Genomic DNA, 26595 nt, shown 5'->3' on the forward strand with positions numbered 1-26595 from the left:
GCAGTTTTTCCAGAACATTGCTATATATTCAATATATTATTGAATCAGACAGATTCGAATCAGAAGGATTCAATATATTCAGACACTAGGCCAACACACTAAGAGAAATGACATGAGCTGATTGGACAATATCAACTGGCTTTATGTGCATCCAAATTAACAAATGGAATGAAATTCAGATCCATTTGTTATACGAATCCGAATTATCAAATAAATTTGAAAATTGAATTAAATTCCCCGTTTCAGGATTTGTTAACATAATTTACGTATACATCCGAATCTCCATAAATGAAATTTTTGTCTAAAAAAAAATGTATCCAAACGTACATGTCTACTGTTGATGACAGCTCAGTCTCTGTGCTGGAAGCACGCTATGAAGTGAGCTTCCTACACAAAAACAGCTGCAAATATATGAAGGACCATGGAAGAAGGTCCACCTCTGCAATGCTATGTGTGAGGCTGGCAGGAACAGGTTAGATGAAGGTCTTTAGGTCTTTTTCTTTGGCGTAGGTGGGTTTTTTTTTGTTAATGAGTAACAAGGGGTATTCAATCACAATGGGGGGGGGGGGTGGAGGATATCTGGGGCCCTTCATTCTAAAGGGGGCTTTCAGAATCCGATAACTCCCCGCAGACCCCCACCTCCCTTTTTGAGGGACAGGATGTGGGGATAAGGTGTCTTGCAAGGGGGAGACTTGGCCATCTTCCCCTCACAAGGTACCTTCCAGATGTTGAAGGCATGTGGCATGGCTGGGTAAGAGTCTTTTGTAAATTCTTAGAGGTAACACATGCAGTTTTTTTCTCTTAGTAGGAATTGGGGAGCAGCAAATTTTTGCCTCTCCCCCTCCCCGTCCTGAATCATAGCGGGCCACATGCTAGTAAGGGGGAGCCCAAGCCTCCTCCTCTGCAAGGCACTTTGTTGATGTTTATGGGAACAAGGGCCTCATCACAATATCCTGTACCCCAAAAGGGATGTGAAGATGTGCGTGGGGGAGATACTTATCAGAATCTGGGTTTCTCCTGTAGAATAAGGGCCTCCAGTTTCCCCACCCCCACAAATGAATGAGTAAGCAGTGCAGCACAGAACAGATTTTAGACATTCACAAAGCAAAGAAGATAAAAACACCCACCATAGAAAGAGTTTATTTACTTTTAAAAAGCAAAATAAAAAATAAACAACACCCTCTCATATAAATCCAGCTTCAATCACATCATCACATCACATCATCCAGCAATGTAGATACAGTATATGCCAATCACAATATTCGACACCCAACAATATTAAGCCCTATACATGATGACCTGCCCACATGATGATACTGCCCCTCTACTACCTCTATCACAAATGCCAGCTTACAGCAGATGGAATGTAAATAAAGGGGCCAGGGATCCCAGAGGACATCGACCAAAGATGGTCTTCACCATCTTTGTTCAACAACGTACCTTGACTCCCCATCTCTTTTGGGCAGGCAATGGGAATCTGTCATTAAGGGGCAGTACTGCTACTGTGCTAAATTTCAGATGCCTAGCCACTGTTTGTAAACACAAAGGATTTACTAAAACTGCAGTGTGCAAAAATCTAGTGCAGCTGTGCATTGTAGTCATTCAGCTTGTAAATTTAGCTTGTTCGGGTACGCTTTGACAAAAAAAAACCTGGAAACTGATTAGTTTCTATGCAGAGCTGCAGATTTTGCACTCTCCAGTTTTAGTAAACAAGCCACAAAATGTTAGGTTTAATGCATCCCCAAAGCATGTTTTTTTAAAAGATTTGTATATGTTTAAATGACCTCTTAAGCTGCATTAGAAGATCCTCTTTACACGGTATGGTATTTCCTTTTTCACGTTGGTACATGTTCCTCATCTGCCTTGGCCGTACCCATCTACCCATGCTACCCTTTTTTAACATTAGCTTGCAAAAGCTTTCAAACTGGCCCTGAATAAAGGGCCAGAAATCAATAGCAAGACATTGCTCTCATTGACTTCAACAGGGTTTGGCAATATGTTTAGGTTTAGATTAATTTTTCCTGACTTCACCAAAACCAGCCCCTGATCCAGGATCAACTTCTTCACATCTGACACAGAAGTTTGTAATGAAGTGCAAGCCCAACTCTGTCAAAATGGAAGCAGAAAAAGTAGGTACCAACATAAACACTTAGGTTTCTGACCACTGCAGGGCTCCCTCTTGTGGTAAGGAGGGAATCCACATAAAGAAAGCCCTGCTTCACCTGTGACTCCAGCAACTGACATTTGGAGCTCCTAGTAACAAGCTGGTATTATCTAATACCCACAGATTATATACTTGTGGCAAGCGCAGACACTTTATGACCAGCTGTCCTGAGTAGAAGTTTACTTCACCTGAGTAGCTGGCCTGTACCAATTCCTCTGTGCTTTTCAAAAGTGGAAAAGCAAGGAGCAATGATAACAACCTACAGTCTATCATCACTGGCAACCAAATTGTTACTGACTTTTGAAACACCAGTGCTGAAGTCACACTTGTTCACCCTAAGCTCATTAATAAAAAGGGACATCATCCTACAGAAAGTTCTGACTCACTCATTTGAGCCATGGGTTTTCCTGAATTGGAGAGTGGGGATTTGTAAGAGAGGTCTTGAATGTGATTCTCACACTGATGGTACCCATAAACCCTTTCTTTGCTCTGATCCAATGGACTCATCACAGGACAGTTGACTAGGACTTGTAGAGACACCTTCAAGTAAGCACTGCAGACTGATCCAAGTCCTGAGCAGCTCAGAAGTCTAGATCCAAGCTGTCCTGCAAAGGGAGTCAAACCAAGGTTTACTCAGACAATGGAAAGCTGCTGAAACAGGATCCACCCATCAGTGAGGCAGAAATTATCAAAAGACAGCTCACTGTGCACTTATTGAAGAGAGCACACTTTATTCCCCTAGCAGGTCACTATCAAGTCATAAAAAGCTTACAATTACACAGCACTCACATGTACAGTATATGTGCCTAAGGACCAGCACCGGGTACTTACAGTGCTTAGAGTTAAGATGGCTGCCACTGTCCCAAGACCAGAAGCTGGCTTGCACTCCAGGAATGGGATGTGATGTATCGGCTGGGGAACACTGCTTCAACTAGTTTCATCTGTAATTGGACATCTTCAGGAAGCCCACATATACATGTGAGTGTGGACTAATTGTAAGGTTTTATAAGGTTTAAGAAAGTCTGCTGCTTTGCATAATGATCCTTTTCTTTGATACTGGTTTTTGAATGGCGGTGCATTGCACTGGAAGAAATCGCATCCTGGTACATATGAATGGTCAAGTCGGTGGCAAGGCACTTCGGTAAGGACTTGGGTCCAACCAAATAATCTCAGTGAGACCTATATAGTAATAGAAGGTCCATCCATTGTGGTGAGTGCAAATCCATGTGGGGTCACCTGGAGCTCCTGGAAGTGGTCACCTGTTTATCTGGTACTAATGGCACCAGCACCTGTTCAGCTATCTTTTGGTTTCCAAGCAACTATTATTTGAATGGGATTTACTGATACATTGTACATTAGTATTTTCTTGTGTTGTTTATTTATTATCTATTTTGTACACTTTTACATGTGGCAAACTGTTTAGTGCCCTTGATTTTAATTTTTGGCAGCGCGGTCTATATACACATTCATAGGGTTCACAAGTGTGGAAGTTAGACACATTTTGAAACTGCAGCCATAAACACATTCATCTGTGTTTCCTTATATTTGGTTTCTTTTGGTTTTGCCTGTGGTGCAGAGTTTTCATTGTTATTTCTTAGACAATGAAGGGTAAAGCATTCCTGGCCTGACCTACCCCTTGAAACAAGAAGCAGATTATATCATTCTTGGGGACAGCCTGCTACTTTTGGAAATTTGTGTGCAACCATAGTGCCTTTGCCAAACCCCTGACTGCCCTAACCAAATTGAAACTGCCTAAGCTGGTGTCTTGGGTTGCCAGAGAGTGAGATAGTATTCAACATGAAAGAAACCCCAGAACAACAGGGGAAGCCGAGAGATCCAGTGCTTAAATCAAAAGTATTGCTACTGGACAGCCACTAAAACAATCCCACAGAGGGATAAAGAAAAAGAAACATAAAAAGGAAATGGGGCTCCTCTAGAAGTATCAATAAATCTGTAGTTGTAATCACATCAATGTAAAATTCTCCCCTCAAGGATTGGTCATTATGTACCATGGCAAACAGGCATGAACGGTGTTCCTTCACACAATGAAGATGAAATAGTTATTAGATCTCTCTCAGATGGTCTTTAATAAGAGCAAAACATCAAGTTGCTATTTAAATGTAGTATCATAGCTACTATGTTTGGCTATTGTATTTTATTTAAACGTCATTTAATGTTTATCCATTGAAGATCCTCTGGGAGCAATCTAATAACTACTTCATCTTCATTGTATGAAGGAAAACGGTTTATGTTTGTTTGCCACACAATTTTGTGTTTTTCTGGCCAATCTATGGTGTGAGCAATAGACATTCATGCAGTTATAACTACAGATTTATCAATATTTTCAAGACACCATGTTTGCTTTGTATTTTCTAGCCAGAGTATGAAAAAGTTTTCCAGACCAGATGAAGGCACAGGCCAGTGCTCCTGAATTACAGGTTCTGAATTTTACCCTTCGGTTTCTGGTGCAAATCAATGCTCCTTTCTATGACTTGGGTGTGGTCCTCAGCCAGGTGGATCAGTCATGGGAGGAACATCCTATTCTCTACCTGAGCTGGAAGCTATTCCTGCGCAATGTATGACACCATTGAGGGGTGCCTTATAATTATGTGGGTGCTGTAGAAGCTGTGACACTGCCTGTGTGGCTGTAGCTTCACAATGATCACCAATCACAATCCACTCAGCTGGTTAAATCACTTTGATGGGGAGATTCTCCTGCAATGTGATTTCTCCATCCAATGCAAAAAAGGAGGTAACCTTGGCAATATGGACAGACTGTCCTAGCAAGCAGAGACAACAGAAACAAGTTGTGTTGAAAAGGAACTTGAAATGCTTTCTGTGCTAACGTCCAAAGAGGGGTGATGCGAACTTGATGAAGCCAAGACTGTGAGAAGATAACGGGACAAGATAGGTAGTCCTAAACAATGTGACCCCCTCATTTTCCCAAAAATTCCAAAATATGGTCAGACTGAAATCTCAAGACTATGCTAGACACAAATGAAAAACCAAAGTCCAGGTTTAAAGGAATACAAGAGCATAATAAGCCTGACATAGGCAGGGTCTTCAAAGGACTTTTGATAAGGCCCTGTAGTAAGCAGTCAACTCATACACAGTTTGGAGAGCAGCTTAAGCAATACACATCTTTGAGTCTGGTATATTTAACTAGAGCTGAACTTTCATATATATCAAACTCTTATTATTTTATATTCATTAACTCCTCAGGTAATTGAGTTACCTTGCTAAAAAGTGGTTACACGTACATAATTTATTTTGCTAAATAATATGCTGGTTGTTGGGTGGTGAAACCTTGTCATATGGAAATATAGATGTACCTGGAATAGTTGGCATTAGGGGTGTGTCCAGTGAGCATATTAAAAGACTCTCCAACACATTAAAAGACACCTACAACACACACCTCAGACATAGGGTTAACTCTGTGACAACCTCTACAGAAGGGGTGTCCAACCTGTGGCCCATGAGCCAAATGTGGCCCAAGATACCTATGAATACAACCCAACACAAAATCATAAACTTACTTAAAAATGTTGATTTTTTTTAAATTATTTGTAAAAATGCTTTGCAAACACATGCAGCCCAAGACAAATTTGACATTGTCTCTTTACTGGACTTTTATAAGTTTTATCTTCCCAAATTAAAATATCCCACTCTTCACAATTACGCCTTGTTCATGTCATCAGTTTTTGGTAGGACCTACATTTGTGAGCAACTATTTTGAAGGATGAAGCACAGGAAAGGCAAAATTAGAACCAAAATATCTAATGAGTACCTCGAAAATTAATTGAGAATTGCTACTACATCAATCAAACCAGATATTAATGTGTTAGTTCAGGGGTCTCCAAACTTTCTAAACAAAGGGCCAGTTTACTGTCCTTCAGACTTTAGGGGGGCCAGACTGTGCCCTTCGGGAGTAGAAAATGTCCCGGCAATAAGTTGGAGTAAACAATGCCTCATCGTTGGTGTCATTGGTAAGAATTGTTTCCCATTATTGGTAGGAATCGTTGCCTCAACATTGGTAGGAATTATGCCCCAACATTGGTGTCATTGGGTACCATTGTTGGTGTCATTGGGAGGAATTGTGCCCTATCACTGATGTCAATGCGAGGAATTGTGCCCCATCACTGGTGTCATTGGAAAGAATGTGCCCCATCTCTATTGCTATTAGGCAACATTGTTTGTACCATTAGGAGGAATTATGCCCCTTTGTTGGTGTCAGTGAATGAAGTAGTGCTCCAAGGGCCAGATAAGAGCAAGCAAAGGGCTGCATTCGGCCTCCGGGACACAATTTGGAGACCACTGTGTTAGTTTATCACTGTGTTAGTTTAACAGTGTCAAAATGTCGCACTAGATTTATTTTGCCCACTTTTACTTTTCTAATACAAAAATTACAAAAAAATGAAGTTTTATTACTCAGATAGGTATATTATCTATATCAGTGATTGTTCAGTTGTGATCTGTAAGACTTGTTCATCAGCTCATCAGCTACACCATACGGGCAGAAACACTAATGGAAACTGACGTGCAAATTTCACTTGCAAGACAGTTTTAATGGGAGCCTCAATGAGTTTTATATACGTTGCAGATTTCAGCTCAGAAAAAATATGCACATGACACTAGTGTTGTGGTGTGAACACACAGAAAACAATTGATTTTGTTGTGAATTTTCAGAATGTGTGCAGAAAATCTGAAGTCTCTCCACCATGGTGTGAACAAGCCCTTATTGTTAGAGCATTTTATGTGCCCATGACAATTTTTTTCTTCCAACGTGGCCCAGGAAAGTCAAAGGGTTGGACACCCCTGCTCTACAGGAACAAGAAACAATGGCTGTATCATAAGCTGTGGGTTCTTGTTTTTTTAAATGAACTTAGGATACTGAGAATCACTTTCTAAGGACAAGTGACACATGCAAACATCAGATTAAACTTTGCAAGTGATCCGATCTCTGCACTTAAAGCGGAGTTCCACTCACCCTGTCAAAAAATAAAAGTCTGCAGCTACAAAAACTGTAGCTGCTGACTTTTAAAAAACAGCCACTTACCTGTCCCTCGGTCCCATGGTGTGTCCCCCGCAGCCCGTTTCACCGGCCGTCCTGTATTCCAGGAGGCCGCAATCTTCAGTGTGGGCACCCGGCTGTGATAGCTTGCTGCTTCACAGCCGGGTACCCACTGCGCATGCGCAAGTAGCACTGTGCTTCATGAATGGTTCTGTAGTCTTCTGGGACCTGTCACGTTTCCCAAAAGACTACAGGGAGGGAGGACACCTTCCGCTCACCTAGGCGATCGGACCGGAGGTGGGAGCGGGTACCTGTCAAATTCGGGTACCCGCTCCCCCCCGCCCCCCAAGGGTGCCAATCCTTAATGGGGAGCGGGGGAGCAGTCCTTAAAGTGGAACTTCCCCTTTTGGGTGTAGCTCCGCTTTAACCGCTTTAACAAACTTTACTTAGATGTTTTAATCCATTTACTTTTACTGTTGTTTATATCTATTTTGTAATATATTTTCTGCAAAGATTTTCTGCACAATTTTTCTTTTCTTTTTATTAAAATGGTAAAAATCACAAAGCCAAATCTCTAAATGCCTAGCTAGAAATAAAAGAACATCGATCTATGAAGCTACAATAGTGTCATATCTGTTACATTCTTGTCTTGGTGTGGCAGTGAGTGATATAGACATTTTTTAAAGGTCAGGAATGCAACAGCGAATGCTGTGAATATGGTGCATGTTTCCATTATAGGATATGTTCACCTTTGGAACATGTTACATGTTCCACCCGTTTTTAGGGTGGAACATGTAACATGTTCCCAATGCTGCAGCCGCGCCCGCCCCCCCTACCTCTGACAGATAGTATGGGTAGAAGTTTCCCCATACTATCTGTCAGATTTGAAAACAGCATAGCCGTGCAAGGCTCTACCCACACGGCCGCATCACTCATTGACAGAGTTCTGTGAATGCGTGCCTACAAGTCCCAGCAGCCTTAGCGGCTATCGGATTGTAGTTTTCAATGAACTACCATGGTGCTGTGGAATGCAGTAGTAGTTCAGTGAAGCTTCCGGTCAGAATATCTACTTGACCGCACATCCCGTCTGCAGGAGACCTGCATGGCACCAGCGATCTACTGATCGCTGGAGCAATGCTTTCCAGGCTCCTGCATACAAAAATAATAAATGCACATTTTTTTACCTGCAAACAATTGTGCATTTATTATTTTGGTCAAAAAAATAAACTCATCCTTTAAAACACGTGGTGGTGGTTTCCATAAGTGAGTGTAAAGGGTTAACTGCTCAGTTAACCTGCCATAGTGCTGATCACCGTCAGCCTGCTGATGCTTAGATTGTTTCCTTCCAAGCTGAAAAATCTCTAAGCAGGGTGACTTTTAAGAGTATAATCAGTGGTGTATTTAGGTTTTGTGCTTCCCTAGGCAGAGAGATCCTTCCACTACCCCCCCATGAAAAATGCCACCCTAGGCAGATGCCTTGTTTGCCTTGTGGTAAATACACCCCTGAGTATAATAGTCACAAGCATGATTTCCTGTGCTATGCATATGCTGTGTTGTGCCAATACTTCCTTGGAAGTTCAAGGGAGTATGTTTCTCCAGCTCACCTGCAGTCTTTTGTTCTATTTTTTTCTGTTTTGAAATATTCAGTTGCTCACTGATTAAAGCTCTAGCTTACCTTGTAGGTATTCTTTTTTTTTATCAGCATAATGGACAGTACTTACTTTCACTGAAAAGTGTCCCTTGTGCTGGTGGCTGCTATCTTAGTTGAAATCATCCATCTTCTGCTCCTTCATATTACCACAATAGTAATCTTCCAGTGCTGTTGAGGTAATACAGCCTTTGGATCTGTGATAAGCACTTGCCAAGAGTGACAACTGGGCCTACCCTTACTGCCCCGAGCTCCATTCATAGAAATTGTACCATAGCTTCCATTACTCTATGAATGGAGGAGGTGGACCTTTTGTTCATCTAATGGGAAGGGGCAAAGGATGAAAGATTTTAATTAAGACAGCAGCTACCAGCACAAGTGATACTTCTCACTGAATGTATGTACTGTCCCTTGTGCTGATTTTTTTTTTTTTAAATTTTGACTAAACTTACACTTTCAGGTAAATGGTAAAGCAGGAATGGAGTGTACGTTCCAGAGGATGAACAAAAATATTAGCCTTTGATAATGTTTCATTTGCACAAGATGTGGCTATGTAAAATTGGAATTTGACCATCCATCAGGTCACACTGACCAAGGGACTCTGTGAAAGCAATCATTACAGGCAATTTGAATCTGTTTGTTTGCATTGTAAAGGCCTTAGAAAGTACCTTGAATAATGTTAAATTACATAGCACATTTCTTATCATGCAGAGTATCTTAAAATGTAATGTCTCAGAAACCTTTTCTCTCAAAAAATGTTCTTTAATTGTATGCATTAAAAATGCTTTTTAGCAAAACTGTATTGAAAATGTATTTCAGCATTTAAAGTGGTAGTAAACCGCACCTTAAAAAAAGTGCAGTAAGACTTACCAAAGCGACGCGCTGTCACCACTGCAGAGGCTTCCATCTTTCCATCTTCATCCGGTCTTCCTTCTGGATATGCGAGCTCTGGCCATCTGCCTGGCCAAGCCGCAGTGACATCACTCCCGCGCATGCGTGCTGCAGTACAGGGCTGTGGCACAGTGCTCTGAAGGAACGGCACGGGTATACCATTCCTTCAGAGCGCGTGCAGCGGCTGTCAAAAGAGCGAATATCTCCTAAACGGTGTACTTTTAAGAGATGTTCATTTTACTTCCAGGTGAGCTTTATCATAAGCTTACCTGCAGGTAAAAGTATACAATAAGTTTTCTACTATTTTAAGGGAGACCTTTTTACTGACTATTAAAGAGTGCTTCACATATAATGGACCATGCCATAGCAAATGGAAACTCACTTGTCCGTGCTATGGACAATTCAGACAGTTTCTGTTTCAGGTATTTTGATGAATAAGGCCCAAAGCATCATTATTAAAGCTGAAGGTACATGTGTTTATATTTTGCATTCTTTGGTTCATTACTCCCTCTTCATTAAGATGCTAATACTGTTTCTAATGAAAAAAAAATGTTCTGTTTTCATCATGAACTTTATTTTAAATGCAGTGATGTCATCACTGGGTTTCTGTGCCTCTCTATGCAATGCAGCCACATCATGGCTGGTGGGAGGGGCTGTATATAGGTTCCTGAAAGCAGCAGACTGCCTAGGTAACACCCACATATAATGCTGAGCCGCCACTGATGGAAAAAAAATTGGTCAGGGACAAGAAAGGGATAGATGATGGTGGAAATCCTCCAGTCAGGATTTCATGCAGGCTCTATATGACTTGGAAGAACTTCCAAAATACAGTGTGAGGGGGTCACAGTATGCAGCAACTTGATCGTAAGCAATATGGTACAGGAGAGGAGCCTGTACATTTGTGCAGACTGGAGGTAAGGCTAGAGTTAGGCTTGAATCTGTCTCATATTATATCTTTTGTGCCTAAACTATTTCCTTCCCACTGAACACAAATGTATTCAGTGAACAATTCATTACATAGAAAGCATCAGAAAGCAGTGAATCCAGAGACAGCCAGGCAACTAGCATTTTCAGCAGGTCAGCAATGGTAAAAACGTACAGTGTGTTTCTGAGCACAGTCCCCCTTTAAGTACATTTGCATGCACAAAACATGCCATTAATCAAATAATGTCTTCTAGTGTTTAGCAAAATCTATCAGACAGTTTATTTCTCGATTAAGACATTTTACATTGATCAGTAAACTTTTTCCTAAAAAAAAGTCATTTTTAATGTTTCCCCGAGGTTTATTTGGAAACATTTTGAGTTGAATTAAAATTCAATTTAGACTACAAATCAAATAAAAGAATGCTTTAATAAAATATTCCGACATGTTGGTGAAACAAAACAGATGGCTTTCCAATGATCTGATGACTGTCCACATTTATCACAAACCCATCTCTATCCGTAACGTAATTCACATTCATATGGTATAGACTGGAAGGCAACACATAACTATATGCTGCGCTCCGGTCTATTACGTATGCTTTTTCTTCCTGGGTTCAGGCATGAATCAAAGAGGTGATTTGTTCCCCAGAATACATCAGTGAGATGCCTGATTGAACTCGTGGAGTGCCAAGTAGTTCTCAAGGTTAGTTTTTTTTTCTCTCGCCAGCATGAATTTTCTACAATTCTAAGCCTGCTCTCCAACCTCTCTCTACAAAAACCTCAGCACTTGTTGAAGTATAAAGTTTTCACTGTCTTCTTTCCAAAGATTCCACATCTCTGATCTCCTTTACCTAGTCAGTATGAGAGGGCAGCAAGAAAGCAGTAAAGGATGTCCCCCTTGGCTCTGCAGGATGCTAACCTCTGAGATGCACAGGTGTACCATTGTGTTCAGTCGCTGCATGCGGCGTCTCATCTGCTTAGTGGAACTAGGACCAAAGAGCTGCAGAGCTACCGAGAATATTCAATTATACCTGATACAAACCCTGGGTGAGGAGAAATGAAACTGCTTTTTAAAGGCTTAGGCATTTTATCCGAATTCTCACATTTTCTTTGAGAAATTGTATCAAATGTAATTTGCATCTCTTATTTCTTTTTTTTTTACCATAAATCATTTAATTCGAAAAATGTTAAAAGATACAAAGAAATAAGGTAGAAGGATTATATTTTCAAACATCAATAACATTAAGAGCAGCATAGTAATCCGGCCATGCTGGGGGTTGGCAACTTCCCCAAGAATGGCCAGAGTTTCCAGGCAAAAACAGAAATGCAAAATAACAAACAATACCTCGTATGTATAAGGGTTTGAAGCACATCAACCACTTGCACTTGCACAGGCAGGCCAGGTAACGTAACTGTATATCGCTACCTGCCTCCAGGTTTTCAGGCATGCCCCCTGCTTACCCCTGTTGCGATTGAACACAGCCAAGTTAATTAATTAATAATTTTGGCTGAAATCTAGTGATCGGATGTGTTCAATCACAGAACAGAGTCCTGTGTGTTTACAAATACACAGGACTCTGTGTTCACAGCACAGCGATCTGGCTGTTTCTTCTCCCTGCAAAGCAGGGGAAAAAACAGCCAAATTTATTAGAAGAAGCAGCATACAGTATATTACATGCATTACACTTGTTAGGCACACAGTTAACCCCTTGATTGCCCCTTGATGTTAACCCCTTCCCAGCCACATGTCATTGTTATCAGGAGATTCTGTTATTTTTTGCTCTTAATGCATGTTGATGCAATTTTTACATAGTACTTTGCTGGATGATCATCTATAATTAATGAATCACTATTTTAATATTACTACATTATGAGGCAATTTTTATCATTGGCTCTGATCTGAGCTAAAGATCACAGAGACTCCCAGAGGAAGCGTGGCTGCAGAGGAGGCTTGTGTCCAGAGGAGGGATCCTTGTTCCAGGCTGGCTGACAGATCTATCTAAAGGGGCTCCCTACAGAGTCATATTCTGCTTAATGCGCATATTTTATGTGCATCTGGTGAGTGCGTATTTTATACAGTATCACACAGATTGAATCGCATGGATCTTTACCGGAAGTCACAAATGATTATATGTGAATGAAGCACTAATTTGCTGACCTGCATCAAGCCTGCATTCTCTTTGAACACTTTTCTGAATTACAGACTTTTGATATTATCACGTTTCTATTTGGCGCCTGATGATACACCACATTCACTTGGATTTATAAGTTATATAATAATATTTATTATACTGGCGACAATATTTATTGGTGACAATATTTTTCATTATAAGCATATTCAGCTCTGCACTTTTTATTGAGTGTACAGTGCACACTATTATATCTGATCACTGTATTAGTGTCACTAGAGATGTCAGTGTCAGTTACTGTACCTCACAGAAAGTGTCTGCTAGTGCCAGATTGCCTGCCACACTATCACAGTCCCACTCTAAGTCACTGATCACTGCCATTACCAGTAGAGCGTCAAGAGCTGCATCAATTCCTGTATAAATACCATAGTTTGTATACGCTATAACTTTGACAGAAACCAATTAATATACACTTATTGAAATCTTTTTTTTATCAAAGACATGTAGCAAAATATGATATGGCCTAAATTTATGAAAAAAATAGATTTTTAAAAAAATTTTTATTGGATATATTTTATAACAGAAAATAGAAAATATCAGGTTTTTTTTTCAAAACTGTTGGTGGTTTTTTTGTATACATTAAAAAATAAAAACCCAGTCTTGATCAAATACTGCCAAAAGAAAGCTCTATTTATGTGAAAAAAAATTATCTAAACTTAATTTGGGTACAGCGTTTCATGACCGAGCAATTCAAAATAAAATGAACAATCACGCAGACCAAATAGCTAAATTTAAAATTGAATGCAAGCAATTTCAGACTTCCAGCTATAGTGAACTCATCTGTAAATTACCCCATAGGGGACTGCAGTTTTTGACCTACCTGTTAGCTCAGGGTCACATCCTTGAGGTGAGCGGCCCATTTGCTGCTTCGTGGTGGGATACACACTTTGGCCATTTGGATATCTTATTCATCATTCCTTAATGGCTTTTTTTGCGGAAGATTCTTTCTCATGTTATAGAGACTTATATTTATATATCTGTTTGCACTGCACTTTCTTTTTGTTTTTAATGACCGAGCAATTGCCAGTTAAAGTAGCACAGTGCTGAAGAGCAAAAAAATGCCCTGGTCATGAAGGTGGTAAAACCTTCTGGAGGTCAAGTAGTTTAAACATTAAAAAGAGATTAAGCAACAGGATTAGGGCCTGTGTCAGTGAGTTTTGCTTGCACCAGCCAGGTTTTACATTCCCATACAAGTCAATGGGAATGTAAAACCAACTTGAAGCAGGTCAGCTGCAGGTCAGTCACACCTATCAATGAATTTTGAATGATCTCTATGGTTTGAATAGATTTTATGGAGGTAATGCACAAGGAGTTTGTGTTCATTGGAATTCCCCCGATTCAGGGAGGGCCTCACCCGAGGAAGCATTATATACCATAATGTATTTTAAAGCACCTTGGATTGAGCCCTGGAATGTGTTTTCTTTGAGGACTGTAGAAGGAGAAGTAGGTTAAGTTCTCAGGAGACTGAAGTGTTAATGATACATTTAGGGCCTGGCTGTAAATTTTGAAACTAATGTTTCATCTCAGCCCTGGAGGATCCACCCCTAATTGTCCAGTGCCACATCTTGAGCAACTAAGAGTAACATACCATAGTTAATTTACAACCAGGGGCAGACTGACCATTTGGAAACTCGGGCACTGCCCGAGGGCCCGGGGTCAGTAGGGGGCCCCATGAGATGCCCCTGGTACCTTTTTCATAGGCTTTTTTGAGCTTGGGCAAGGACACAGGGGCCCCATGATCCCCTATTGCCCGGGGGGCCCCATGAGTTGTCAGTCCGCCCCTGTTTACAACCTAACAGTGCCTCAAACTTTTCTCCTTTTATCTGCCATGCACATTGACCATACATGCCCTATGGGAAGTTCCCCATCACTAAATGAAGCTAACCAGCACAGAAAGCCTAACAACATACAATATTTAACATTTAGGAGCATACAGTTGTGGCCAAAATTATTCAACCCCCAATGCTGTAAAGGGGTTTAGGGACTATAGTGTACATTTGGAATTGTATTCAGAATCAAATCCTACAAGGACGTTGTAACTACCCAAATGCAACTAAAATGACATCAATTGTTTATGTAATACAGTAGTAAATGGTTCTTATGTGGTTTCTTCATTGCCACAATTATTCAACCCCTTAAAGACTACCACTCTGAAGAACAGAGGTTCATACAGGTGCTTTCCATCAGGTATTGAAAACACCTGTGGATGTCACCGAGCAGCAATCAAGCATAATAAGCACCAATTAGGCAGCTTTAAAATGACTGTGATACTCAGCTCCTTCTAGACATTTACTGGTGTGGTTACAAACATGGTGAAGGCAAGAGAATGGTCCAGGAAGACAAGAGAAGAGGTGATTTCTCTTCACAGGAAGGGCAATGGCTATAAGAAGATTGCAAAGATGTTAAACATACCAAGAGACACCTTAGGAAGCATCATTCGCAAATTCAAGGCAAAGGGCACTGTTGAAACGCTACCTGGTCGTGGCAGAAAGAAGATGCTGACTTCGACTGCTGTGCGCTACCTGAAGCGTAGAGTGGAGAGAAGTCCCCGTGTGACTGCTGAGGAACTGAGAAAAGATTTGTCAGATGTGGGTACAGAAGTTTCAGCCCAGACAATAAGACGCACACTGCGTAATGAAGGCCTCCGTGCCAGAACTCCCAGGCGTACCCCCTTGCTGTCTCCAAAGAATAAGAAGAGTCGACTGCAGTATGCCAAAAGCCATGTGGACAAACCACAAAAGTTGTGGGATAGTGTTCTGTGGACTGATGAAACAAAATTAGAACTGTTTGGGCCCATGGATCAACGCTATGTTTGGAGGAGGAAGAACAAGGCCTATGATGAAAAGAACACCTTGCCTACTGTGAAGCATGGTGGAGGGTCAATCATGCTTTGGGGCTGTTTTGCTTCTGCAGGTACAGGGAAGCTTCAGCGTGTGCAAGGTACCATGAATTCTCTTCAGTACCAGGAGATATTGGATGGAAACGTGATGCAGTCCGTCACACACCTGAGGCTTGGGAGACGTTGGACCTTTCAACAGGACAATGATCCCAAGCATACCTCCAAGTCCACTAGAGCATGGTTGCAGAGGAAAGGCTGGAACATTTTGGAGTGGCCATCGCAGTCACCAGACTTAAATCCGATTGAGAACCTCTGGTGGGACTTAAAGAAAGCAGTTGCAGTGCGCAAGCCTAAGAATGTGACTGAACTGGAGGCCTTTGCCCATGAAGAATGGGCGAAGATACCCGTAGATCGCTGCAAGACACTTGTGTCAAGCTATGCTTCACGTTTAAAAGCTGTTATAACTGTAAAAGGATGCTGTACTAAGTACTAAGATTGAATGTCACTTGGGGGTTGAATAAAACTGATAATGCTGTGAGCACAGAAAAGACATTTGTGGTTATTTCATTATAACTGTTATGTTATATTTGTCTGACCTACAAGTGCCTCTTTAATGTAAATGTAAGCAAGATGACTGAATGATCAAAAGCAATGTCAAACTGGCCAAAACACTCAATTTCAGTGGGGGTTGAATAATTTTGGCCACAACTGTATTTCTAAAGCAATAAATGTGCTATTCACCAATCACTTACTGTAGGTGAATTAGTCACTGTAATTTAAAGCACGTGCACCAGGAAGATACACTCAGTCCTCATGCACACTTGACAGCTTCTGTTTTTGGCTTTTGATGTTTTTTTCTACAGCTAGTAAACCCCCCAGCATGTTATCATATGTGTCCATGCACACATAGACTGTAATCAATGTTTTTTGGCTGGAAAAAAACCCCAGGACTAGTGGGTTTCTAGAGGAGTTTTTTAGCTTTAAAAATGATCTAATTCTGAAAAACGTGGCAAAACGCTGCAAGCCAGCATTTTTGGACTTTTTTGACCAAAAAAAATTATTTTTTTGTAAGAAAAAAGCGCTAAAATACGCAACACAGAAAACGTGGCTAAACGCTAATTAAAAAACGCTACAAAAAGCTGACAAACTCACATTTTTAACGTGACTTTACACAGTTAACGCTACCACCGTTATCAAAACGTCTAGTGTGCATGAGGACTAACAGTTAATGGTTGTTTTACAAATAGGCCCTTTGGATTAGAAATAGAGCTCTTTGGTGGAGTATCTTCACATAGATCATCATAGAAACAAAAACATCTGCTTTAAAATGAAACGTTAGATATTTTATACTATATTTTACTGGACAATTCATACAAAAAATCATGATAGAACAACTGGCTCAGAGGTGCAAGGCAGGCAAGGACAACGTATACAAAGGAGAAAGGTGCACAGAACTAGGACTAGGATCTGTGCCTCATCACTGCAAATCCTTTTTCTAAGTGATTACTTATGCAATGGGGTTGATTTACTAAAAGCAAATAGACTCTTCACTTTGTAAGGGAATTATCCCCAGAGTTTAGTGAATGGGGTGAAGCTCTGCTGACTTCCATCACCTAATCATATGCAAGTATTTTTCTTCTTGCACATGATTTGGTATTCTTTGCCAAGTGACATTTCACCGCATTTACCAAGCTCTGGAAAAAACAAACAAAAGCGCAACTTCCCTTGCAAAGTGAACAGCCTATTAGCCTTTAATAAACCTACACCATTGAGTATATTTCATTTTAACATTAAGACTTTGGATTACTCTAGGGAAACAGGTTACTTTAATTCCCGACCTTCTGTATGCCTACTTTCTTTTTTTCTTAAAAACAGATTCCCTAAGAGCCACCATAGCATATACTGCATTATAACTTTAATGTACATCATAACATGATATGAAGGACAGAGGAGAACACATATATGATGTGTTGGAATGTGAATATTTAAGTAATTAATATTTTCTTTTCTACGGATTAAAGTCACTTAATCGTCACCATCAGCCACAATCAACACTCATTGAAACTAAATTACAAGAAAAACAAGGCATTTAAATGACATCTCAATGTCAGTGGTAATGACAAGCTTTAGCACTAGGCAAATACAGGTCCTTGACGCTGATCAATAACTACTATTAAGATCAATTTAGTGTCTCAAAGTCAACTGAAAGCTCTCAAGACGTCCTGTCCAATTAAGTGTAAAATGCTAGTAATGGCGCAGTCACTCCACTTACCACGAGAAGCATGTTTAATCAGGATGAGGTTCCCAAATCACACACACAGTAATATGTGCCTTGGACCCACTGAGAGACATCCTTTAGAGAATGCTGGAGACTGGGGAATCTCTAATAGTGTGTGCAACAGCTGTCACTGCTAATGCTCTGCCTGTGAAGTCCTTGCCCCTCTGGTGTTGCTAACCAGCCCTAATTTGATTACTTTCTTCCCTTATTCTTGGCTTGGAACTTGCTTTCAGAGTGACAGAAACACAACAAGGAAGACAAAAACTAATATCTGTGTTTCAGGAATCAGCCTGCACATCCTTTAACTCCCAAAAGAAGACCTTATTGTGCATCCTTCCAGCCCAGCGGGATAGGATTTAGTTGGAACAAAAGGACTCAAGACCCCACAATGCTTGGCATCCCAGAAGGGACATACAAACATCCTCCTTACATGACTGAAGGGTATCACAACTCTTTTCGGTTCGATGACTTCTCCACATTGCACAGAACATTTTCCAACGTTACAAATAGTGCTATGGTATATTGTAGAGAGAGAGAGATATCCTATATTTATTGCACGATGCTGAAAATTCTTTTGATATGGATACATATATGTCTCTATAACTATCTAAATTATTACTTAACCCATTCATTAAATTTCATAAAATCTTTAACAATCTTAAAACATATCTAAACCCAAATCTAAACAACTATGCAATATATTGCAGTTTACCAACCCTTAATTGTTTGTGGTGGCTGCATTAGTTTTCCTTTTTTTTACTTTCTTTCCTTTATTTTCACCTGGCGATCTGGCCAATAACATACTTCCTGTCTTAGGGTGTCTCCTCTGTCTACCGAGGAGCAATGGAGACACCCTTGGAAACAAAATGCAATATTCCCAACGCACACGTTCTTGCAGATGGCTATTCAGTATTGCTGGGTGCTGTAGTGACCACAGGCTGGGAACTGTAGAAAATCCAAGTGATGAAATGAAACCAGTACACCAAGGATTCCTCAAGAATGGGTCCAAAGCTTTATTTCATGGTCACGATAAACACAGGGCAATGTTTTGGAGCCACACAGGGCCCATTCGTCAGGCTTTGTCTCCTCACTTGCCTCACTTTCAAACCTATATCCAATTCCAGGTTTTGGGTAGATGCTACCATGTTACCTCTTTATTACATTTCTTTAGACTCTTCAGGCCAACTTTCAGCTTCATCAGCTGCATTGTCCTTTACAAATATACACAACTACTATAGATGGATTTGTCATTTATTGCAAATCACCAAGAGAAATGAGAGCTGTATACTAAATCTATAAGCAGTGCCAGTCAGCTACAGTCATATATAGATAGTATATTGTAACAATACTTATTTAATTTTATTTTATTTAAACTTTGTGAACCATATTAAGAAGTTTTTTTGTAACGTTTTATATCAACATTTATGTTTTACTAGTGATTTATCTCCTTTGTTCTTGTATATAGTATCGCATATGCAAATCCATCCATGGTGCACTACATTGCCACACATGCCTACGTTTAATCATATGACTATACTAGAATGATAAGCACACACCCTGTAGGCTGCATTTCTATGAATTAATAAGTGCCTCTGCTGGGTTTCAGATCTACTCTCTATATTAAATCCATGCCCCATGGTTGTCTATGGCAAGCAGAGCACTAGGCAGCTTCGTAGCATTTCTCATCCATCCATCCATCCATCCATTTATTTAAAGGCGAGCAGTGCAGTGCATCACCAGGGAAGGATTTTTATTTTATATATATATATATATATATATATATATATATATGTGTAACTTTCCATTTATTTATTTTTCACTGTGCACACTTCTTATGGTTCATATAATTTTATGATTGTCACTAGTTTCAATGGTTTTATTTATACACATATATATATATTTTTTTATAGACCTTTCGTGTTTACTTACACTATGTCAATTGCCCCTGTGACTCCTCCACCTGCACAGGGGAGTGTCCAGGATGGCCCATGTGACCTTTGGTTTAACTAATAGTGAGCATATAAAAGAGGGAGCAGACATTTGGTCAGTTGGCTCTGAGGAAGAGGCAAGTCCTCGAAACGCGTCAGACTTTTGGATGTCTAAACTCCCTATTGCGGACTGTTACTCAGCGCGGTGTTGACCCAGCTGTTCTTTATGATGTGCCTTGACTATATTGTCGTTTGTGATTACAACACATACTTTATTTTTTATTAAACATTTTTTATGGTAATGCACTAGGCCTGTGCGCCCTCTGTTTTTTCTTTCCTCATTCAGTATATTTGGATTTCCCCGGTCCATTTGAGGGCAGCAAGGTGTGCATGTTCCAGGACATTCCTTATGTGGTTGTGACCTGCATCGAGTCCATCCCCAAGCGCAGGAGCATTTGTGTTTGATAGATAGTATATACCTGCCCTAGGTACACAAGAAAAGCTTTCTGTTTTATATAGGCCACAACATTTATCCATAATAGAGAAACATTTAAACCACAAATAATACTATAAGCAGCATACAGTGTTCTTTATATATATAAAGCACTACCCCCAATGTGGTCGATGTGTGATTAGCAGGTTCTTTCCCACAACAGTGCAACAATCCAATCACTCCGGCTCATTGAACAGTCTAGGGGTTATTATTATTATACAGGATTTATATAGCGCCAACAGTTTGCTCAGCGCTTTAGAATATAAAGAGAGACAATACAGCAACAATACAGTTCCATACAAGAGGATTAGGAGGGCCCTGCTCCTTGAAGCTTACAATCTAAGATGGAGGGGCTGGTGGTACAAAAGGTAATAACTGTGGGGGATGAACTGATAGGAGGAATAGATGACTCCTTTATTGGCTGAAGGTGGGATAGGCTTTCCTGAAGAAATAGGTTTTCAGAGATCACCTATAAGTGGGCAGAGTAGGCGATAGTCGGATAGATTGGGGTAGAAAGTTCCAGAGGATGGGGGAGGCTCTGGAGAAGTCCTGGAGACAAGCATGGGAGGAGGAGATAAGGGAGCTAGAGAGGGGTTTTCTATTAGAGTTTATTTGCTTGTAGAAACTTGTAACAGGAGGGCATTCGGGGTGATGTGGGATACTCAAAAATAGTTAGGTTTTGTTAGCAGGGGACACCTCTCTATCAGTAGCACAAGTACAGGTAGATTGAAAGAGTCCACAGGTTCAAGGCTTGGGACCATGAAATATCTATAGCACAAATAAAGGCAAACTAGAACAGTCCATAGGTTCATGGTTGGGGACCATGACGTAGCTTTAGCACAAGTAATGGCAGACTGGAACAGTCCACAGGTTTGCGTCTGGAAATCATGAATTAGGTTTTGAGAACAGAAAGGAGGCTTTACTCACAGAATTGTGGAACAGGATCAGTCCATAGGTGCAGCCTCTTGTAGAGTGGTCCAGCATCCAGTCCAAAGGGCTTCAGGGGGCAAGCAGCCCCCCCCCTTTCTCTTAGCTCAAAATTCCATTTCCTTAAAAAAAGAAAATCTCAGTGCTCCAAACTATTTAACAGCAGCTCAGCCACCATCTGGGCACAAGTCCCCAGGGATTGGCTAGGCCCTGCTCAATATTCAGGCTAGTCATTTGAATTATCCCTATGTAAGCTGCAGAAACTACTTCTAGAGGCAGGGGAGAGCAATCAAACTCCCAACCTATGAATCCCTGAACAGACCAGACCAAACAATTTCTGCTTTCTAGATTACAGCAGGAGCCAAAAACTAAATGTACCTAGCAGTTTACTAGGAGGGTGCTACATACAGAACTACAATAAGTCTGCACATTTCACCAATTAAAATACTTCTGAGAAACAGCATATGACAATATTCTGTTATTTAAAGTGACTCTGTAGCTGAGTGCTGTGAGGGACCCAAGAGATTTGTTGGTTTCTGATTACCTTAATATATTTATCACTTGTCACCTTGAAAATATTTGGCAACACCAATTCAAAAATATTATTATACAGGTTTTCACTGCCACAAGCTTGTGACTGGTGAAAATTGGAAGTTTCTATGAATAGGAAACAAGACATTGTGGAGATAAAATAAAAACGTGGAGATAAAACACTGGTTCACGACAAGGAAACGTTTCTATTAGTTAAAATAGTTTTAATAGTTAACACAGATATCACTGTAACAGTTCTAGCAATAGACGAAAGGTCAACATCTACTCCCTGACCGAGAGATGGCACGGTGTAAATCCTGGTGCCTAATGCAGCCTTTTGCCTTGTGATTTGCTACAAAGTTATGATGTTGCAGTTTAATTACTGGGCAAGAGGAGAATGAGACAATGCTTCCTCTTGCCTGCAGCAGACTGGTGACATCATCCTCTTTCTAAGCATAGTCACTTGATTGCAATTCAAATACTGCTTTTTAAACATACACTATATTAGCAAAAGGTATTGGGGTGCCTGCCTTTACATGAACTTTAATGGCATCCGTCTTAGTCCGTAGATTTCAATAATTTCATTATTGTGTTGGCTCACCCTTTACATCTATAACAGCTTCAACTCTTCTGGGAAGGCTGTCCACAAGGTTTAGAAGTGTGTCTATATGGGAATGTTTGACCATTCTTCCAGAAGAGCATTTATAAGGTCAGGCACTGATGTCGGATGAGAAGGCCTGGCTCGCAGTCTCTGCTCTCATTCATCCCAAAGGTGTTCTATTGGGTTGAAATCAGGACTTTGTGCAGGCCAGTAAAGTTCCTCTATCCCAAACTCCATTATCCATGTTTTTACGGACCTTGCTTTGTGCACTGGTGCGCAGTCATGTTGGAACAGGAAGGGGTGATCCCCAGACTGTTCCCACAAAGTTGGGAGCATGAAATTGTCCAAAATGTCTTAGTATGCTGATGCCTTAAGAGTTCCCTTCACTGGAACTAAGGGGCCAAGCCCAACACCTGAGAAACAACCCCACACCATTATTCTCCTCCACCAAACTTTACACTTGGCACAATGCAGTCAGGCAAGTACCGTTCTCCTGGTAACCACCAAACCCAGACATGTCCATTAGATTGCCAGACAGAGAAGCGTGATTCATCACTACAGAGAGCACTTCTCCACTGCTCTAGAGTCCAGTGGCGGCGTGCTTTACATCACTGCACCCAATGCTTTTCATCGCACTTGGTGATGTAAGGCTTGGATGCAGCTGTTCGGCCATGGAAACCCATTCCATGAAGCTCTCTACGCATTGTTGTTGTGCAAATCTGAAGGCTACATGAAGTTTGGAGGTCTTTAGCTATTGACTCTGCAGACAGTTGGTGACTTCTGCGCACTGTATGCTTCAGCATGCACTGACCCCACCCATTTTACGTGGCCTACCACTTCGTGGCTGAGTTGCTGTTGTTCCCAGTTACTTCCACTGTTATAATAACACAAACAATTTACCGTTAAATATTTAGTAGCAAGGAAATTTCATGGATGGACTTATTGCACAGGAGGCAACCTATCACGGTACCACACTTGAATTCACTGAGCTCCTGAGAGCGACCCATTTTTTCACAAATGTTTGTGGAAGCAGTCTGCATGCCTAGGTGCTTGATTTTATACACCTGTGGCCATAAAGGTGATTGGAACACCTGAATGCAATGATTTGGAGGAGTGTCCCAATAAGTTTTGCAATATAGTGTAAGATAAAGATAGGAGCTTTTTTGAAAAACTATATTGTTTTATATGGGGAAGAGTTAGACATTTATTCATGAAGACTCAGGAAAGCTACTGAAAAGTTCAATATAAATACCTTAATTTTACTAAATTAATCTTAATATCTTTGGTTTATTTTTAATCTAAATATAAGATAATGCTTGCCCTCTGCTAGAAATACTATATATGCCTACTCATTTTTGGCTTACAAATATAAAAGGTTCAGTATTTACTTAGTTATAGCAAGTTTTATTAATCCAGGTTAACATACTTTCAGTAGTTTTTTTCACATATTTTCTGTTTTGTATCAATTTGTTGTTTTTTTTTAATCTTTGATATATTAATTGCTCATATAACAGCAATTGTTAGGGTCCATTCACACAGGCTTACAAAATACTGCTTTTACAGGCAATCCGTGTTTTTTGTGCCTGTAAATGCTGCTCTGTGCAGATCTATGTGACCATGCACATCAGATGTTTAGATCTGTATTTCAAGAGCAGACTATACAGGCATTGAAAAATGCACCAAAGCTGTGTTCTGAGAGGAGCTTATGAGCATAATTTAAGTGTGTGAGCGAGAATGAATGTAAGTGTGATCTAGTGGCCAGAATAAATTAATATTCTGGCCACTAGAATGCATTTACGCTCCATGCCATATGCACATAAATACGCAGACTTGGATGCATTTTTTCTGCCAAGTTCTAGCAGAAAACATCCAGCATATGTTGAGCATACATTCATGTGCCCATGTGCATTAGGACTTATATGAATGTACAGTATATACTTGTTTTTTCTGGTAAGATTTTAGTGTATAATTTGAGCCCCTGGTTAGAACATCATCTATCCTTAACTTTTTAAATAACATTTACTGTGACATCAAGGGATACCAAGGTGACATCATAGCCAAATTGTCAATTTATCAAATAGCCTATTTTCCACAGTTTCTCCAGTTCCAGATCTTTAAAACACCTTTTAAAATGTAGATTTACCACTTCAGAAGGAAGGATTTTCAAAGTACAGATTTCTGGAGAATGTATTGTAAATGTCTCATTAGCTAGGTTATTAATAGGGTGAATAATACAGTTCCTTTTTCTTTTTGAAGAATTATGGGGGTAAATGTCGGCAAATGTTGCTTGATCTGGTGAATGATCTATTATTATGATGATTGATTCAATAATAATTGGAATTGAATAACACATTCAACACTTTATAAATGTACCCTTTGTTATAATGTTGATGTGTTTTACATTTTCAGCTTCAAAAAAACATGTTTATAGGCTTTGCCAGAGCAAAAATCATTCACAATCCCTAAGAATGTTTGTAGAAGTGTGTAAGCCTTTCCACAAATATCTACTCAAATGTCTTTCACATTCTTGTTTTTACAACAGTTACCCCAAGATGGCTGAGAAATTGTTGTTTCATTTAACAACTAGATATAGATAATATTTAATAGCTTTAAATTGGATCCAAATAATTAATATCTTATATAACCACAGGGGCAGACTGACAACTCATGGGGCCCCCGGGCAATAGGAGATCATGGGGCCCCTGTGTCCTTGCCCAAATTCAAAAAAGCCTATGAAAAAGGTACCAGGGGCTTCTCATGGGGCCCCCTACTGGCCCTGGGCCCTTGGGCAGTGCCCGAGTTTCCAAATGGTCAGTCCGCCCCTGTATAACCATTTAAGTGATACTAAAGCTAAGTTTAAAGACGTTTAATATTTCTCTGTCTTCCCCCTTCCATGTGTAAAGGGGAAGAGAGGGGAGAAGAGATCCAGCATGGGGGGGGGCTAAGCCCCACTATTTGAGTCTTTGGAGCACGGGAGTGAGCAGACACCATGTGCCTCCATAGCAAACAGCTTGCTATGGGGACACTAAGAAGAAAAGAGACATGAGAAGAGAAGGATCAGGGCTGCTCTGTGCAGTACCATTGCACAGAGCAGGTGAACATAACATTTTTGTTATTTAAATTGAAAAAAATTAGCCTTTAGTAGAATTTTAACATATGAATGTTATTTCAAAAGTTATTTTCCATTCTTTTAAATCTGCAGTTTTCAATAAAAGTATACATCATGTTCCAGTGGGGAGGTTCGTGATCAGGCACTTAATGTTGTGGGGTGGCAACTGACTCTCAATGGAAAGCAGTCCTTTACCTCCTCCAGTAATAGCACAACTTGGCCAAATGGCAGTACACTGATGAATTTTCAGGACTGCTAATTCTGATCTATCCTCCTCTCAATATGTTAAATTCCAGCACTTATGACCTGCAGCGGAATTCAGTTGGTACTGACCTTTCATTTCCCAGAGTTATTGTGCAAGGGATTTCAAAACAAATTCAGACTTTAGTTACACTTAAAGTGTTACTAAACCCATAATTATGCATTCACTCTATCTGATCTCCCACAGTACACAAGTGAAATTAATTTAATAAATATAAACTGCTAAATGCAGTACTTTTTCTCATCAGCAGTTAGAGTAGTCTTGTGACTTCTATCAGTGTGCAGTAGAACACTGGTTAAAGCTTGTAGGAGGAGTTTTCTTTCTGCTCTAGGATGATGCAGAACCTCTGACCTCTGTCTGGACAGTGCTGATTAGTCCTGTGCTAAATCACATGCACTCTCAGAAAAAAAAACCTCTCTAGCAATACACTCCAAACTGAGCATGTGCAGAGTGTCTCCACATGATATGTATTATCAAGAGATAAGAAAGGGGCACTGGAAGAAGGGGAGGATCAGAGAAGTAAGGATCAAACAGCATTTTTATGCAATGTAGAAGATTAACTCCTTAGATTCCACAGTGAGTATAACAAGTGTGCTTCACTGAATATACAGACTGATTTTACTGTTGTGGGTTTAGTAACATTTTAAGAATACACCAGCAAAAGTGTGACCATTCATTAAATGAGATGTGTGTTGGTACATTGGTGTTGAGTGCAGAAGTGTGCATTGGTGTAGTGGTGGTGAGTTCAGAAGTCATGTTAATTCAGTGGTGTTGTGTGCAGACACATGCATCAGTGCAGT

At 40.3% G+C, this 26595-nt stretch overlaps 1 protein-coding gene across 1 annotated transcript in view; it reads right to left on the minus strand.

Annotated features, from left to right (window-relative positions):
• REELD1 (reeler domain containing 1) overlaps nucleotides 1–18063 on the minus strand; it is a 74360-nt gene extending 56297 nt beyond the window's left edge. The window contains exon 1 of the mRNA XM_089670485.1: nucleotides 17939–18063. Within this exon, the coding sequence (XP_089526611.1) occupies nucleotides 17939–17950 (12 nt within the window). The 5' untranslated portion in view covers nucleotides 17951–18063. The remainder of the gene's footprint in view (nucleotides 1–17938) is intronic.
• Between the last annotated feature and the right edge of the window lie 8532 nt (nucleotides 18064–26595).

The sequence above is a fragment of the Staurois parvus genome, unplaced genomic scaffold, assembly GCF_062004578.1.
Source record: "Staurois parvus isolate SC_StPar_1 unplaced genomic scaffold, SC_StPar_1.0 ptg000090l, whole genome shotgun sequence".
Classification (NCBI taxonomy): Eukaryota; Metazoa; Chordata; class Amphibia; order Anura; family Ranidae; genus Staurois; species Staurois parvus.